Here is an 18,923-nt window from a genome sequence, read left to right as displayed (position 1 = left end):
TTTTTCTTAAAGACTCACCTAAAGAGAGGGACAATTGCACAGGGGTGTAAAATAGAATTAAGAGAGCCAAGAAATCCCTGTAAAATTAAGGTAATATTGTTAAATTCTAGCGAGGATAGTTCTCAATAACTTCTGCATTTTGGATTTAAAATAAGAAAAAGGTTGTGATATACATGCTTTGGAGTATCGCACAGCATCGAGAAAGTCATAACGCTGACCAATTTCGCATCACCAATGCCAGTCACTACTAGCGCTAAATGACGTTCAGGTGTCAGACCCTCTGATGAACTGTCTGATTATTTAATTATTGTCTCTAGCAGAATCCAGGAAGCTTAGATTTGTTTGTCTTGACATGTCATCAAAATGTACTTAATTTGAGAGACACACACAGAAAAAATGCAGTATGGATTAAGTTGGTAAATTTAATGTACATTAGCGGTATATTTGACAGAACATTAGCAATTAATCAATTATGGTGTCAAACTCTTCACAGCTTTTGTCATTTCAAGAGAAGTTCGTCTCCATTAAATAGATAATCACATGTGACAAGAAGTAATAGCTAAGTTATGTCTCCCCCCTGTTGCATATGGATATATTTAAAATTAGCCTTATTTTGTGAGTGTGTGTGTGTGTTTGAGAGAGTGAGAGAGAGAGAGAGAGAATCAAAAGGTCCCTCTCCAAAGGCACTTGTATTCTCTGACATTACTAGACTGACGATTCATATCATGGGAATCTACGTTATCTGATTTGCTAAAGAACAGACCAGTGGCACTCAATTACCAAATTGTCTCATCACAGCATCCTTCCCAAACCCCTGTCATGAGTTCACATGCACTAAAAAAACACAAAAGACACCCTGTCTTAAGAGCAGCCAATGGCTGAAAAAGAGGTAATAAGAGTCACAAGAATTTATGCAGCTCCAATCAGAAGAGGCTGGTGCATCTGTGCTCAGTGTTTCTCTAATTCCACAGTGTATCAGTTCTGTCTGAACTAGCATAGACTGCAGGAGACTCCATGACCTAGCTCAGCAGAGACACTGTGCCCTGCTTGACTGCAACAAACTGAAAAGATGACAAGCTTGAAGTGTTTATTGGTTCTTTGCATTGTGAACTCCCTCCTGCTCCACGTGGATGCTAACAACAATGAGGAGATCAACCTGGCAGCATTGCTAAGGAGCATCTCTTCAAGGATATTTGTCAGTGATGAGCCCATGGTGAATGATAAGTGGCTGCAGTTCAAAGACAAGTCACCAAGCGAGGAAAATAATGAGGTTCCAGTGTATGAGGATGAGGGAAATTCCTTTACTGGACTGAGCGCTGGACCATTTACAGATGGACCCAAACTATTGACCAAGTCTGGGATTGTCAGAGGGCTGATGGTGGACAAGGCATACATTTTTTATGGCATTCCCTATGCGGACCCTCCTGTTGCTGCATACCGATGGAAGCCCCCAAGACCAGTAACCCCATGGAAAGGGGTGTATGATGCCACTTACCCCAGGCCAGCATGTATGCAGGGCTGTATTGGGCCTATCTCTGACGAGTGCCCAGACAAGGTAAGAATGAAAAGTTTAGTTTCAAACCAGATGATCATAACACTAGATGGTGTGCTCAGACAGAGTGAAATTTTATTCTGGACTAAATCCCTATCTCAGAAGCCAACTCATCATGTTTAACATATATTGCTTATCTTTGGTACATTCTCATGAAAAAGAAGATACCTTATTAATGTTAGTCATGTCTTGTGTGATATTAATAATGTAAACCTGATATCAATTAATTTTAATTTATTTTCAACCATTTAAGCATAAGACATATTAATTTACAGGTTCATTGTTTTTTAGATATGTGGTCACTGTCATATGCATGTAGTCACAGAAAGGTTGTTTTATGCCTAGGTGAGTGAGGACTGCCTCTACCTTAACATTTTTGTGCCTCTGGATATGAACTTCAGTGCCCCACTGCTGAAACCTTTACCTGTCATGGTCTGGATTCATGGGGGTGACTTCATTGCTGGCTCTGCCACCAAGCCCCTCTATGATGGCCGTTTCATCAGCAACTTCACCCAAACTGTGGTGGTGAGCATAGCCTATCGCTTAGGTAAGAGTCCTTCCACCTTCTTCAAACATGAATGATACAGACAAAACCCTTTGGTCCAGATGTACCGGCCACTGTAAAATGCTCGTCTTGCTGTTTCAGTGAGCTCCTTGAAAGTAGCCAAATGTCCACCAGTCTGAGATTACCATATTTTTGGCTTGGGTGTCCAAAAGGACAAATTCAGATCTTTAGAGCAGAATGACCAATTATAACATTTACATAGTGAGCTGAGAATAGCCTGGACTGCAGGGGTTTGGTTACAAATATGTAACCAACATGAATGATTCATCAACATCTATATTATTCCAGGAGCATTTGGTTTTCTTGTCTCTGGCAAAGATCCCAAAACTTCAGCAGTGGGAAATTACGGGATCCTGGACCAACAGGCAGCACTTCTCTGGGTGCAGCAGAACATTGCTGTCTTTGGGGGAGATCCAAGCAAGGTAAGACAACATATTTACACCCCACCTTTTCCCAACACATGGAATGGCATCAAAATAAAAATGACTTTTTGGGACAAACAGTTCATTTTTAAATCAATCAAGAGTGTAATACTAATATTGACTCTTACAGAGGTGTTTACTCATGTCTTCCCTTATAAACAAAAAACTGAAAAAAAAAGACTACTAGAATTTCTTTCTGATTTTCTGTTATCTTGTATTTCTGTGAATGTCCAGTGCCTATGAATTATGTAACTGAGCATGCTGTAGTTGTCAGAATCAAACTGAAAATGGAGTGCCTGGTCCAAACTTGCCACAAATCCAAAAGAAATTTCTGTCTTCATTACTGGAAAGAAAAGGTTAGAAAATGTTGTCAGACTGGGGTTTCCTTTGAGAGTGAGTGAGAGAGAAAGAGAGACAGAGAGAGAGGGAGAGAGAGAATTAGTTATTGAACAAGGTGTGTGTCTGTATATTTCTGGTTAAATGAGACTGTGTGGGTTGTTACAGGTAACAATTTTTGGGGAAAGTGCAGGAGCTCAGTCTGTGAGTCTGCACTTGATGGTTCAGAGCAGTAAGCCTCTCTTCAAACAGGCTATCTTCCAGAGTTTGCCCTTCTCCATTCCTCTTAAGACACGGTGAGTACCAGCTTTCTCCCTCCATCACTACCACAGGACTTCAGCACTGCTAAACTTTGTTGACATATTACATTAAAGAGCAGTTCTACAATGAAATGTAAATAAGGAAATAAGGGATGAAAGAATTCCTGGTAAATACTGTTCTATTAATTATTACCGTCTGTGTACGCATGAGCATGAGCATAAGCGTAAAACACCACAGATAAAAGAAAGAATAGTATGAAATATTGTGAGTTTCTTGTCTATCGAGGGTGCATTATATTCTAGAATGTTCCATCATAAACTCTTATATTTCTCTGAGAGTTGATGTCATAGTATATAGATGCAAATGCACTTAGGGTAAGGCTTTTACAATTCATCAAAGTGGCAGTGTAATTCATCACAGTGATGCTAAGAACATGCACAGAAACAACATTAATAGCGCGATGTTCCTAAACTATAATAATGATTCCCTGATTTTGTCTCCCAGACATGAATCTCTTAAGCTGGGAAAGAACTTTGCCAAGATGGCAAACTGTTCAGTCAAAGACATCGTCTGTCTTCTATCCCTCAGTCCTCAGGCTGTCTTGGCTGCGCAGATCAAATCCAGTGAGTATTGTCGCAAAGCAGCTCATCAGATTACCTACAAAACCTCTCTTCCATTCGGGAGCTACTTGTTAATCAAACCATTATGATACTTCAAACTTTTTGCTTTTTGACAAAACTTTATTATTTTGTTTTTTCTGCTACTCTAGTGCTATTACTCAAGCAGTTTGTACACAAGGCAAAAAAGCTATTGTTCAGAAGTCAGTGTCTGTTTTTTTGTCTGCCCAGGCTCAAAGGTGGTGAATCCATTTCGGTTTCTCGAGGTGTTTGAGAGCTGGGGGCCATATATTGATGGGGAGCTGATTAAGGAGCAGGCAGTGAGTGCTTTCCAGAAGGGTCATTGGCAGAAGGAGAAACCTGTACTCTTGGGTAAGGCAGCAATCAGATAGCAGAGCTGCTGTGTAATTGCCCATGTGCAGCTAAATATTTATAGCTCTGTACTTTCAAAGCTCTCTCGCTGGGTATGAACTCTGTCATTGCCAACATTCAAAAAGGCATTTAATTAATCAAATGGTTGATAATGGTCTGTGTGACAAACAGCAGTAAATTAATAATCATTATTCCTTGTGTATTGCCCAATTTAATCTGTAATATGTTTTTTAAAAAGAGTGACTGATACTAATCTAGGAGTTGAGTTACTGAGTTGAAACGGGTTGTAGCTTTTTGTCTGAATCCACTGGGCTGGTCTGACCCTCTGTATGGCTCTCTGTAGGGACAACTTCTGAGGAAGGTGTGATTTTTGTGTATGGGGTCTTCACCAAGCCTGTGTCAGCAGTGGAGTGCACTGTCTACACCACAGCCATCTTCAAACAGCATGCACTCAAGATCCTGCACAAGTACATGCCCCTATACAGAGACGCCGACCACAGGGACATGTTAGCACAGGTTAGCCGCAATACTCGGCCTTTGTATGTGTGTGTGTGTGTGTGTGTATGTGTGTGTATGTGTAGATAGATAGATAGATAGATAGATAGATATAAAATATATGGTGTTATGGCAAGCCTCTGTATTATCAGGAATGAACTCAGACCATGTGTGCACATGTGCATGCATATACATGCACAAATCCGTGTGTGTCTGTGTGAGCTCCTGGTCAAAAAACTATATCTAACGGCTGGGGTGAAGATCTTTGCAGGGAGCACTGAGCCTCAAATCAATACTTACTATGGATAGTCACGTCTTCCAACCCCCACCACCACCATCTACATCTTCTTTCTGCATCCATCCATCCATCCTGGCAGCCACTAGGGAGCAACACAGACAACCATAAGCAGAGCTCCCACAGAGCATGACGAGGACACAGCTGTCACCTCTGTCTGCCTCACACATCCAGCTACGGCTGGTCACAGTCCAAGAATAGCCCTCAGATAATCTGAAATAGCATCCGCTGAATCACATGTTTTAGTCCATAACATGTAACACAGAGTCACAATAGCTTAACGGAATGGCCAATTACAAACATGAGTGTATTAAACATAAAAATGAAGGTTTTGTGTTTATAAAATGAGAATACAGCATATTTTGTTTCAAATATAAGGGTTATTTCTATCCGCACATAATTCTGGTGATTTACAGTGAGGGCTACTGTGAGAGATTATGTGAATGTTCCTGCTATTCTTCTGGCTGCCAGAAGATGGAACACTAGACATATTTATTGTGTAACTACTAACAGTGGGCTCTTAGAGATTGATCCAGAATTACCCAGTGTTTCATTCACAGGCCATGGTTTACCACAGATTCACTAAATTATTTACTCATTCAGCGTTGTTCTCAGTATTGATTTTACATGTGCAAATGACACTGTCATGTGCCATAATATTCATATATCATCCCCATAATGTTTTGCTTTAAGACATAGCGATAGAAACTCAAGGTAAAAATAGATGTTTAAGGCAAGAGTGTGGGGGTAATCAGAATCCACAGCCATTTACAGCCCACCTGCAGGACATGAGACTAATGGCAATTAGTATTTTGAAAGAACAAGAAGAAGCAGATTGGCAAGTCTTATTGTAAGTCTTACACAGTCAAATGCATTGATTGGAAATATAACAGAGTAGGGAAAAAAAAAAGAGAGAGAGAGAGAGTGTGAGTGAGTCACTTGTTTAGTCAAGGCACACGTCAAATGACCTTATACTTGGAAAAATCAACACCACACTCCATCATGACATTTACTTAACGACAGAAGTCACTGTGACAAAGAGTCACGAGAGGGGATTTATGTGTTCAATACTATTCGATCTGTAGAATTCATCCAGTGGCAGAAGATCAAATGCAGTCTCCCCAGTCTCATTCCTGCCTTGCCTCCCAGGAGATGTCAGAAGGCTCCACAAATGGCAGCTATTGAGCTGAATGTCACATGACTGCTGCATAAATTGAAGGGAAATCTCACAGGTCAAAAGGGACAGAAGAATCAGGAGATGTGACACGCTCACATGCATGTCTCATGTAATTTGTATACAGCTGCATGCCTAGGTCCTTTTTGATGTTACTCATAGCGTAGGCAGCAGACCTAATGTTTTTCGCTGCCCATGTCTGTCGAGCATACAGTTTCCAGGTAACCGTAGAGTAGAGATGCTTCAGCTCCCCTGATTGTTTCACTGTCTCTGCACTAGCACTCATCATTCTACCAGAACACTCACACATACCACACACACCTTCATTATGAATCCATCTGCATTTCACAACATCCAGCAAGCACATCACGATGTCCCTCGGATGCGTCATCCAAAAAAAGGGAGTGTGATGATAGCTGACTTCTTGTCTAAGGACACTTCAGCCCCAGGTGGTCAAAATGCCAGTTTTCAAAAGTAAATTTTGTTTTGTACCAGATGCTAAACACACGATGTTATGATGCAGTTTTATTATAGTTATTATTTTGTTGTTATCAACACCATGTGTCTAATTAAGGGAAACTGGGAATAAAGGACATAATTCAGCAAGCCTGCTATATGACTGAGATATTACTGAGATAATAAGATATGACTTATTTTGTCATTGCCTGCACATTTTACACAGCACACAATTATAGATAACTAAGAAGTAACTGAGAGGTATGAAAATTGAGATATTTTTCAATTAGCTGAATAGCAAGCTCCCTCTTTACTATTCTTCACTGAATAGTAATTGAAAAAAAAAAAAAGTGTGTCGATCTGCATTTGATTGGTCAACAGAACACGTATCTTCAAACAACCACAGATGCCGACACAAACTGTGTTTTCACCCCCAGATAGTAACAGACTACATCTTCTTGTGCCCGTCACGCAAATCAGCACGTGCCGGCGTACTGGCTGGCAGCTCTGTGTGGACGTACGTGTTTGACCACGTGGCGAGTGACCATCGTGTCTGGTCCGGGCTGACCTTCTGCTACCAACACGCCTGCCACGGTGCAGAACTGCCCTTCCTGTTTGACACAGCAGCCGTGGCCAACTTTACATTGGCTCCACCCGAGCGCCTCCTCTCCAACCGCATGCTCTGCTACTGGGGAGCATTTGCCCACTCTGGAGACCCCGGATCAAGGTTTGAGCAGAGCGGCTTCTGCCGTCAGCAGAGACCCCCAGCATGGCCCCGCTACGCAGCCACCAGCGGCTGGCTGATGATGAACTTTACAGTGCACTTGCATGTCCAGGCTGGCTCCCGTAATGACATTTGTGATTTCTGGGACAAGCTAGGCATCTACTGAGCCAATGCAAACACAATCTGAGCATGGTATCACAGGCAATTCCACCTGCAGGTGCCACTTTCAGCCTGTTAGACACTATATTTCAGAACCTCAGGGGCATCATGTTTGGTAATTACTTAAAGGGGCCTCTCGCAATGCTATGTCCAAAACATGTTGAGCATAATGGAGAGTGTCTGCTGGCCTACAAAACAGCAAAGTCTAAAAGAAGAATAATCCATAAAAGATTTAAGCATTTACATAGTAGAGCCATGGAATGGGAAGACAAAGTGACCCTACAGGGAATTCTAAAGACAGTTACATGGATCTAGAATGTAATTGCTGTTCAAACTGTGCCCTTATTGCTTTGTTTTTGATGCAGTCCTCTTCCTGCTTACAGTATGAGATGATGATTTGTTGTAATTACAAAAAAAGACACTTGAACTGACCTGCTGGGGTAAATACCTCGAATGGGTTGAATTCATACAATATGTTTGGAAAGATAAATTTTGTAAAAACAAATGATAAATAAAAAATTGTGTTTCACCATTACCTATGAGGATGGTTTGGCTGTTACAGGCTACACCTAAGACTGTTCATTGTGTTGTGGTGCTCTTGGCTTTTTAAGTAAAACTTAGACATTAATCCTTATTCATTTTATAGCCCATATGCCTCTTCCAAGAACACAAATCATAGACTACTTGTTACATAGTAAACCAGTCATTCTAACAACAGCAGTGCCAAAATCAATACTAAGGTGAAATATATCATTTAATAGTACAGTTAACAGTTGTGTCATGTCTTCTAAATGTCTGATGTCTGCTATATATAACAGACCATGAAGCTTTATGACTATTTTTGCTGAAAATAATATCGGTAGAATACTGACGGAGAGTCAAAAATGCCTTTATGTTTACTGATATGCCACTTATGTATTCCTTCCCTCAGGGCACATTAAAAATTTCCTTTTTTCACTTGGAAACTAGGGAAGTAATAAAAGGAGCATGATAGGAAATAGCATTTTAAGTGCTTATGAGCTTCTTTACTTACTGACTTTCAGCTATGAGCTTTTGTTAGACTTCATTTTCATTCGAAGCTTTACATTTTTATAGGGCATGGAATGTTGTATTATTAAGTATTATATGTGATTTAATTACAGCCATAGTTGCTCTTCAATAACAGTGGCAACTACTATGATGTGTCGTCCTTTTCATTTGCCATGCTCACTGCTAATTCAGCTTGTAATATTACAACAACATCAGCTCAGGTTTCATCACGTGCAAAACTAAATCAGTAACTGGTGACTGATTATTTGATAAATCACTGAAAGTATTATTAGTTAGAATAGGCTACACAATTGTGAGCAGTATATTATGGCCTCTATTTCTAAAAGACAAGTCAAATAGTCTCACTGCGCAAATGCTCTGAGGCTCCATTGAGTAAACATCTGACAATATTAATATGTTGCTAACAATCCATAAATGAAGATATTTATCAATGATTTCTCTAAATATCCACACATAGACAATAGTTTGTAAAGCCACGGCTCAGTTTGCACCACATTATAATGGACTGCAAAAGGTACAACACCTCTCTACATGCCAAAAAAAGTACCAGTTTTCCTCAGATCATTACTCGCAGTGTGACCCAAAACTAATGGACACTTAACTCTCCAAACTTTCAAACACATTTCCCCTCAGAAAATAACAGAAAAGAAAGTTTCTCTTATATCCTTTTTGATGGTTAAGGGCTGGAATCAGTGAGCAACCGCGTGCAAATGCTGAATCATCTACCATAGTGGTGTGTGTGAATGTTGAGAGAAGGGTGTCCATGGGTGCATTCCTGTGAGATCCGATTATGGCACCAGAAGCCTCAATTAAAAATCAAATGACAGCTATGGTCTGTGGATGCCTCAGTGAACCAGAGAGCTCTAGAGTGGAGACGTGGGGGCTGGGGGGGGGGGGGGAGAGAACACAATATTGGCATCGAAATAAAACTGTAATTACTCTGCCTGAACACATACGATTGGTCAACAGAGGATACACAGCATATAATGACAAATGAGTGAGATTCAACCTTCAGGAGAGATAAAAGAAACAGAGAGAGAGACAGAGACAGAAAGAGTATAATAGTATCATGGTATGTAGAGCTTTGTTTCTTGTTGATATTTTTCTTGACTGACAGATAAAAAAGTCCCACTTCTGTCAGTGACACCACAGACAAAAATCAAAAGAGGTCATTCTGCATAGTGAATGAGGAAACAATGTGCATATCAGCCTCAAATATCTTACATTTTTCAATCATATTTATTTTCAAGCTGCTTTACCAAACCTGCCTTTTGCATATCAGTGAGGGTGCATTCAACACCCTTGAGCACAAAATGATATCCGATAACAAAAAACACCCTTCAGATCCAAAAGCTTTTGTTTACATTATAGAGCACAAGACTCTTGAACAATACAATACTGAGGGCACCAATCCAAAGGATTGCCTGAAATGTCCTTACTGGTACACAAACCCCCACCTAACAGTACACTACATCATCGATTTTCTTTCTTGGTTCCAATCTAGCAATTTTCACCAAGACTTGTGAATATTGGGGGATGTCAGCACATTTGGGGTGGCACTTTGGGCATATTTATTCTTTGAACTGTACAGGATATCCATTGGTCATTGCTTCTGCAGTCTTCTTATGAGCCTCCTCCCTAAATGACATCCTCTCACTGGGGAATGAGCCTTGGTTTTACAGCCCCTTCATGCATGTAGAGGCTCATTTTAGAGTCAGTCAGAAAATGCACATCATCAGCTTATATTGCTATGCAACGTGGAAACAATGTTGCACAAGCACAATTCAATTGCTATTTTCTTGAGTCTGAGGATCCGGTTGTGCTGACTTGCACAACTCCAAGTCTCCTAAGGATTGCCATGTAATAGAAACATGCATGCAGTGAGCCATGTGCTAGCAAAGGCCCCAGCTCTCTAGAGCTCTTAGAACCACTTTAAAATGAAAACCACATTTTAAATCAGTTAATGAGAGAAATGTCTGTACCTGGTTTGAATGGAAATGAGATACAGCATGAAATGTGTCTTTCTCAGACTTTCTGCAGGGCGATGACTCATTGAGGTCTATGATAAGAATAATTAGTACAGGTGTTCCTCTAAACTTTCATTCATACAGGGTATTTAAATCACAGTGAGATACTGAAAACCTATTTGAGTGACTTAATCCAGTATAACCAAAACTCAGTTAAGACGTTGGGTTATTGGAATAGGATGATCGCTGAAACGAGTCCAAGTAAATTTCTGAATTGTAGTATTATGATTAATTGCATGGGTAACGTTGCAATCACCTAAACAAAATGGAGATGATTGTTGTAACAAGTAGCTTCATAAAAAGTAGCTTGTTTATCAAGGTCAGACCTACACAGGACCTGTTGGATATTTTATGACCAAAGTCCTCTCCACTCTCAAGAGTACTGCTCTGGGTAATGAAAAGGGCAATTGTTACTCGTTATGGATGGTAGTTGATATGTGTATATAATACAATCTGAATACAAACAGAGACACCCCTCTTGCTTGAATCTAGAGGTAGGTTTTGATGTTTCAAACCAAAGGAAGTCAACCATATCCTGTGCCACTGAATAGACACCCATCTGTATAGTAGGCTCTCTTTGTTTGCAGTGCTCAAACATGCAACATTCCACTGAAATGTTTGCCAACTATTATATTACGCCGTCCAGCTGTCTGTAAATGCTGTGAGACAGAGACTAGGCCCTTCAGAAAAAACAATGTGTTATAGAGATGGTAGACAGATCTGTATTTGAGGAAGTAGTAGGATCAGCAAATGGTTATCTATTAAGGAGTATTGATCTTCGCCAGCCATGAAAACACTGTTGCTAGAACTTACTCTGTGCGTCAGCTAGCCGGCAGGGATTGCGCAGAGGTCCAGTAGGCGCTTTCTAATTTGTCTAGTTTCAAAGAAGTTGCTCTGCACATACTCACTCACCCTGAATCCAGGGTGCCAGTAAGGACGACTTGAGTGGGTGTTGATGGGACGGTAGTGACAAGGACGTCTCTGTTGTCTGCTCTCCTGCGATTAGCTTTCCTCAATCAGTTGCTATTAGCAGCTAATTAAAACACAGAGCAGGGCTAACAGCTCTGTGCACTATTGCTGCGCGTGCAGAGCAGGATAGTGGCTAGGTAACATGCTGTTGGGAATATTAATAGCAGTGCTGCAGGAAAGAGGGATGGTCAAAGCTCTCAAACCAGCCGCATGAGATAGGAGGAGTAAGGGTGTTACTGACTTTCCAGGCTAAAGCTCATACAGAAAGAAACCCTCACCTGGAAGCCTAAGCTTCAAGGTCACTGAAATTAAGCTTGTTTACAAGGCTGATCTTTTCTTTATGTGGAATAATGATGTTGGTAAGAGTACTCAGGGTCACAAGGAATTTAGCAAAATCTTGCAAAGAGATTGTCCCTCACTGAATTATGCCAGAGCATTAAAAATGTCAACAAATAGTAGTAGCCTCCTGTGCGATTTAAGTCAAGGAAGGCCATTGCACCGTGGAGCAGAAAAAACACCATAGTAACCAAGAGTGTATCCAAACAGTAGAAAGCCAGTTTCAGTCATCAGACAGGTCACACTCGGTCTCAACTGACCATATGTTTGTTTAGCTGATCCGGGAGTGACTATGAAATGGCTATATGCAACCTGAAATCTGTAGACAAACACCAAGCCATATCGAACTAATTGAAAACGTGCAATTCTCAAGAATAAAATTAGTCAAATGTCATTCATTCGAGGGACTAAGTATACATGTTTATTTATGTCCATGACTCACCATTGATTCTGTGATTAATCACATAATTGTTCATTTGCAAAATTTCTTGCCATGGTGGTGTTTGTTTTTGAGGTGAGACAGTTTGGAGGATTTCAGCAGTGTCCCCCAATGCACGCAACATTGTTTGAACTAGCTTTGGCAGATGGAGCAATAAGAGCAAAACCAAGCTGTTTGGTATCAGCATTCCCTCCTGTACGTCTAATTTCAGATGTTCTACAGTATCACAGTGATCAGGATCTCAGTTAAAAGTGAACAGAGGTAATCACTGTCTGCCCATACAGACGACTTATGGACAGCAGTACACTGGAAGGCATCAAGCTCACACTATCTCTGCTCTTTTATATTTTAAAGGCTTTAATACTACGTTTCACAAAAGACAAAACTGGAATAATAGTGCTTTTTATGTTAAATGTCCCTCTCTCACATCGTAAATCTCAACTAGAAAGGTCATAGTTATTTGTTTGCTCTGAGCCTCCCTGCCATAGTCTGTGTGATGTGTATATTTTTAATATTTACTGAATTCAAACAGAGAACGAGAGAGGATTTGGCTTATCAGCCTGTATACTCATGAATCAAAGACATGTTTCAGTTAGACCTTTGCCAATGTCTGCATTATGGCAAGTTCAGAAAAAAATTAAAACAAACTATAGATATCTGACAGCATTAAAAACATTTCCAGGGTAGCAGAAACACTTAAAGTAATGCACAGTAGACCATAAACCACATCATGCTCCCCACATTGCAATTAGGTATTCACCTAATGGCTGGTTCAGCCTCAATTAAGTCATTAAGTGGCTCAATGTTGTCATGAAGGCAGTTAAAGATCGTGGACCCAAGCCAGCCCCCAGCTGGTTAATTCCTGATGAGTCATACTGTCCTCTAAGAAGCAATCCCTCCTCAACACAAAACAACACTCCATGCTGGATCTGCACTAATACTATAACGTATAATCTAATCTTTGAAATTGCTAAATATAGCAAACACATTCAGTCCTACATTTCATCCAGTATCCTTTTAGTTTGATATTTTAAGAACCTCAGTTTCATATTTTAAAGACCACAGCCTCACCACAATATGGTACAATATGTCAGTGTCAGCTAGACATTTGCAACTTGTGTAATTAGAATTGGGCCCTTGGAATGTTGTTTTGAATTAACTATAAAAGAGTTGATAATGAAGAGCGATTGTGTCACTGCACAGCACTGTGCTACTGTTTTCAGCACAGGTTCAGAAAAGACATTGAGTCATGTTCTCCTGAGAATATTAATCAAACAAAGACAGGGAATACAAGGACAAAGATAAAATGCTTTCAAGTGACTGGAGGCTGAGCACTCGTCTGCTCTGTAAGCAATATACATACAAATCTTCATTCTCGTTCATATAGCTGTCAGATAAATTTCCCCTAAGTTTTGCAAGTGCTGTCATTAATCTTGTTTTGAGACACTGAAAAGATAGAATTATGATGAATTGCACAATGCTGTTTTATATATCATAAAACAATGTAGCCTAAATTATCAAAAATCTAAGTTGAATAACCATAATGTTCTAACTCACAGAATTTGATGCAACAATTATCGACCTCACAACCCCCTTTCAAAGTAAATTTAACTGGGGAAAATCTTCATATCACATATCCAAAAGTGGTTTTTAGCATCTACAAAAACTGATACTGCCAGTGGTATTTAAATATATGCATTCTAACACTATGGTAATATAGTAGGTGCAGTACAGGTTGAGACTGGGTATCTGCCTATCTTGGAGCTTTGATTTTAAAGCTTTATTATCGTATGAGGTTAAACCAACCAATGGGAATTAACAGGGTTGTGATGACGCCTCACACTACTATTGGGGAATCTTTTACCCCTCAACTAGGGCAATGTCTTACACACTCTTTTATGTAAGACATTTACCATCTTGAAAATTTAGTGATGGATCTCTACCTATCATACAGATTTGAATACATGAGTACATCAGTCAATGACAACAGCTGGACTCTATACCCAAGTCAGTCCTTTGCTTCTGGAGGTACTGGCTGCTGATTCATGCAGATCGAACTTTGTCTTGTTTGCTTGGCTCTTTCTGGTATATCCTGCCCTGGGGCCATGTGACTGGGATCATGATGAGGATGTGAGTGGGCGACTTTAATTCCTGGCTCTGGTTGTGTTTACCTAGCACTGTTTTTATGTCTGTAGTTAAATGTGGCGGTTGACAACAAGCTGGCTGTTATACCCTAGGCAATCTTCCTTTAAGTCAAAACATTACGTATCAAAGGAAAACTGGGGCACTGGATGGACCAGAGTTTCCAAAGATCTTGTTTATTTTGGTCAGCTGTAAAATGTGTGTAAAGAAAGAAAACACTGTCTGCCCTGCCTTCATCAAAGTGCAAGATATTTAAGACATTTCCTAACACCAAGTGTCTTCAAAAACCATTTACAAATGGACTGTCTCTTAATTTTATAGTTAAAATTGTGCATCTGAAGTTTCTCACCCTGACACTACACTGTAAGTAACTGTAGTGCATAAGCAGCATCATTTTGAACATGGTGGCTCAATATTAGTTGGCAAAATCCATTAACATAAAGATGAGGAATATCAGGTGAAACTTCTCTCATTTTTTGCTCTCCATGGTATACAAGTATCTGATGTAGAAGTCTCTATGATGTTTAATCACACTAAATATAATTAAGGGTTTTTATATATATAAATATACGTTTCACTATCATCATCTAAGCAGCTTCAAATAAAATCTTCTTCTTTTTCTTTTCTTAAATAAAAATAAAAGAGTATGCAACATTTCCTGAAAACACCAGACCAAAACATTCTTTGTAAATGTAGATCCAAGTGTAACCAAGTATTACAGATAAGAACTGTGCTCTACCCATTTGCATCCTCATTCATTTAAAACAGTATAGAGTTAAAGACAACAAATTACTTTAAACTCCATCACCCAGACTCTCTATGTCTCCATCTCTGACTCAGTGTGAGTCTGTCCCCTGGGGCAGGGACAACAGTGAAAGGTAAAGGTAGTCTCCTTTACGCCTCACCGCCCACTCCTGCACCTGGTCATCTGACACCTGCCTGTGGCTGAGACTTTATACTGGTGGGAAAGAGAGTGCTTCTCTAAACAGTCATCGGGCTCTTTCAGTAGGCCATTATAGAGCATTAATGCACTCTGACTGAGCTCCACCCTATCATCCTGTCAGCTATCTCAGAGCAAGTCTCAACAGAGCACAGCTCACTACTGTGGTCAGAGGGAGAGAGAGTATGGACAAGAGAGAGAGAGAGGATGGTTTACTAAACCTTAGTAAAAAAGAAAAAGAAAGAAAGAAAGAAAGAAAGAAAGAAAGAAAGAGAGAAAGAAAAGAACTGTTCCACTGTTCATAATATATGTGTTTCCTTCTTCTTTGTGACCCAGTCCTGAATAGGCTGAATGATTCAAAGCAACAGGACAGGGACCCCACCTGAGTGCCATGCAGAGTTTTTACTGTAATGTATTCACTTACAGGAAATTTAAGCATTGAAAGAAGACATAATAAAACTGGGTCAAAGGGCTATTTCTGTGACCTAACATTGTTATGATATAACTAATATAAATATTTAAAACATAGCTGGTCTAGATGTCTTAAACATTCTTATGTATGTATTGATGTGTGTTTACAGTTTTTTTAATTGTATCAGTATCAGTACAGGAAGTCATATCCATATTAATGCAAGTAATTAGAATGAGCTTGTATGTTTGTACTAGAATGCTTTTCCAAGCCATGGTGGGAAGTGGCAGTTAAACGCTATCTCTGAAAGCCCAGTCAAATTCTGTATTTTGAAGCATCAGTCCTGATCTCACAACTGGCACAGAAGTCTTTGGCACCTCAGCACTGCAAAGCTCCCCTGGGAATATGCTGGAAGTGAGAGTAAGACAAAACAAGGCAACCATATCCTGCCAGTCAAACTTGGTTACCTTGGCATCATCTCAGCCCAAGCTCTGCACCTGAGGGTTTGAATTCAGTATGGTAGTTTAAAGCAGAGGAAACAGTATCAGCTCAGCTGCCGGGGTTAGCTTTGTGTGATGACGCAAGAAAGACCATCTCAAGTTATAATGACTTGTGATTCCATTTCGGTAAAATACTGATAAATTATTTTGGCAGAACAGAGGCATAATGTTAGTAGTGTTTTGATCAGGAGATAACTAATAATCCCCAATTTTGTTGTCTGCTGTGCTTTACTTCCATCCATTCTTCTGAATTTACTTTAGTTTGAAATTTTGAGTTAACAACATTAGTAATTTTTCAATAGACAGCAGTGATCACATGATTTCATTAGATCTCATCTCTGCGTGCAGGAAGAAATATGTCACACTGGAAATCAGGCCCATGCATTTTCAAGCAGTGGACAAACAAACACAAAACACCTGATCCAGAAGCCATGGGGTACATTATAACGTCAATGGAAAACGTTATGGGAAATTTGACAGAGGATGTTTTGCACACATAATCAGTGCCAAATGTTACCACCCTAAAGGCAATAAAAATAATATTGAGTATTGCAACAATCCAAAATGTTCTCTCAGTCTCTCCTCCAGCATTTGATAGGGATGAAAAGTCCAGTATATGCAACATTTTTAGTTGTTTTCATTTATTCTGAGTGTGGACCAGTCCACTGTAAACTGGTCGGAAGAGGAAAACACAGTATATAGTAATACACACCAAAAGACTTTCATATATCAAACTACTCTCCTCTGTCACAAACAGATACCATTCACTGGCCAGCCGATGAATATTGCTATTGCTCCTTCCTATTTACATTATTCATTGGAATAAGCGGAACAGCCCAGAAGATTAAGACACTTTTTAGCAACCATGGCGGTACTGGGAACCTACATCATCTGCCTGAGCACAATGTATTATGTTGCGCCTGAGCAGTCAAAATGCCAACCTGGATCACAAACAACACAATTTGCTATTTTTTTTTTGTCTTTAAAGAAGAGAGGGGGATGCTGATCTTCAAGACTTTGGATGCTAATCATGTTCCACTGCAGGCCAGGTGCATTAAGAATCAAGAGGACCTTCTGTCAAGAAGGCAATGCGTCACATGCTCACACAAACATCACATTTCACAAGGACATCTACTTGTTCAAATGCAGCCAAACAACTCTCATTCTTACTCTATTTCTTGTCCACCTAATCACTGCTCCGACATTAATTTTTTATCAGTCTTGTCTGCGCTAACACACTGGCACAACTATCTGTTTGATTACTTTTGAGCTGGGTGAGCATTTGGTTACTAGTTGTGCTGCGACAGACAGATTTTTTTTTTGTGAGCTGTCAATATACAGAGAAGATCTGCTCTAACTTAATACTGTTTTCACATGTTGCCAAGTTAATGGTTGTTGCATTAATATATAAGTAAGTTCATTACCCCCAAGCTTTAAATAGTTTCAGAATAACTAAAGTATTACTGTCAGAATACGTCCTGGCTTACAGTTGTTTTTATGAAACAAAGTGTTTTTGTTTTTTTACTGCCCTCCTTTACTGCACCCTATCTCAGTGACAAAAGCAATCGTCAATATGTCGCCTGCTGCAGTCCTCTAAGCATGGCCAATGGAAGAAGGCAGGAATGACTAATGGGTTTGTGATTGGTCTAACAGACTGGGCGACGTGTCTTTGAAACCTCTACATGACTTGCATGTATTATTCATGGGTGCTGGGGGATGGCTGTAGGCCAAGCTTATTTATTTACTTTTTCTAAGATCTCCCCTCTGGTAAAGGAAAAGGCAAACTATATAAACATACTTTGATAATCGTATGATGATCCTTAGCTTTGCTGTTTCTTGATTGTGTAAAAGGCAGAAATGCTACTCCATTACATATTAATGAGCTGTGAGCATTCCTGAATGTGTATGTACATGGTGGGGGGGGGGGGGAATCATGAATGTTGATATAGGTCTAGAGCACAGTAGCTGGCTTAGTATATCTGAGGGGCAAAAGCCCAACTTGAGAAGTTTTTGCTGTGTTTTCAGGAGTTCAATCATTACTTAGCACATGGACATAGACACAGACACAGACACACACACACACACAGACGCATGGACAAACACATGCACGAACACACACACATACAAACACACACACTCCTTCATCAGAGGACAGCAAAAGTCATATTGACAGAGAGAGAGAGAGAGAGAGAGAGAGAGAGGATGACCAATTTTAAGACAAAACCAGGGTGTTTGCAGTGCTTTAGACATGCAGTATTACTGCCAAGCTTCAGCCTTCAAGACCTTCATCTCCTAACCTTGGTTTAGCTAACCATTTACCTTCACAAGACACAGAATCACTTTGGAACATTCTTTAAAAAAAATAGCTTAAATTACAACAAAAGTGTTCCTTGTGCCAAAGAGGCTTGTTTGTGGTTCTTTTTTTCCTATGCCCATTTAATAAAACAAAGACTTCTCTTGCAACATTTGAATGTTGAGATTTCCATGGCAACTGCATGGATTGCAGCATCGCTCCCTGAATCACATATTTCATCCCTGAACGTCTGGATGCTCAGTGATCCATGACAAACACAGAGCTTCAAACGTTGCCGAAGAGTGGGTAAGAACCAGATAGCGGAAGCCTATCGTTCCAGTCCACACACAATGGATTACAGCGCGCTATACACAAAAAAAGCAGCATAAG

The 18,923-nt window shown here is 40.0% G+C and overlaps 1 protein-coding gene across 1 annotated transcript; it reads left to right on the top strand.

The window, feature by feature from the left end:
• Window positions 1-1,069: 1,069 nt before the first annotated feature.
• LOC115815066 (cAMP-regulated D2 protein) lies at window positions 1,070-7,435 on the top strand. The gene is made up of 8 exons (XM_030778068.1): window positions 1,070-1,555; window positions 1,898-2,099; window positions 2,406-2,539; window positions 3,044-3,171; window positions 3,641-3,759; window positions 3,985-4,125; window positions 4,469-4,641; window positions 6,983-7,435. Exons 1-8 carry the CDS (start codon window positions 1,070-1,072, stop codon window positions 7,433-7,435), a joined length of 1,836 nt encoding a protein of 611 aa, XP_030633928.1.
• Window positions 7,436-18,923: the final 11,488 nt, after the last annotated feature.

Source organism: Chanos chanos, chromosome 1 (assembly GCF_902362185.1).
Source record: "Chanos chanos chromosome 1, fChaCha1.1, whole genome shotgun sequence".
NCBI classification, from domain to species: Eukaryota; Metazoa; Chordata; class Actinopteri; order Gonorynchiformes; family Chanidae; genus Chanos; species Chanos chanos.
Note: the sequence above shows the minus strand (reverse complement) of the source record. Positions and strands in the feature narration are given on the sequence as shown.

Coding starts and splice junctions, on each gene's coding strand:
- LOC115815066 (XM_030778068.1), top strand. CDS start 1,070: ATGACAAGCTTGAAGTGTTTATTGGTTCTTTGCATTGTGAACTCCCTC. Junction 1,556..1,897: donor CTGACGAGTGCCCAGACAAG/GTAAGAATGAAA, acceptor TTTTATGCCTAG/GTGAGTGAGGACTGCCTCTA. Junction 4,126..4,468: donor GGAGAAACCTGTACTCTTGG/GTAAGGCAGCAA, acceptor GGCTCTCTGTAG/GGACAACTTCTGAGGAAGGT.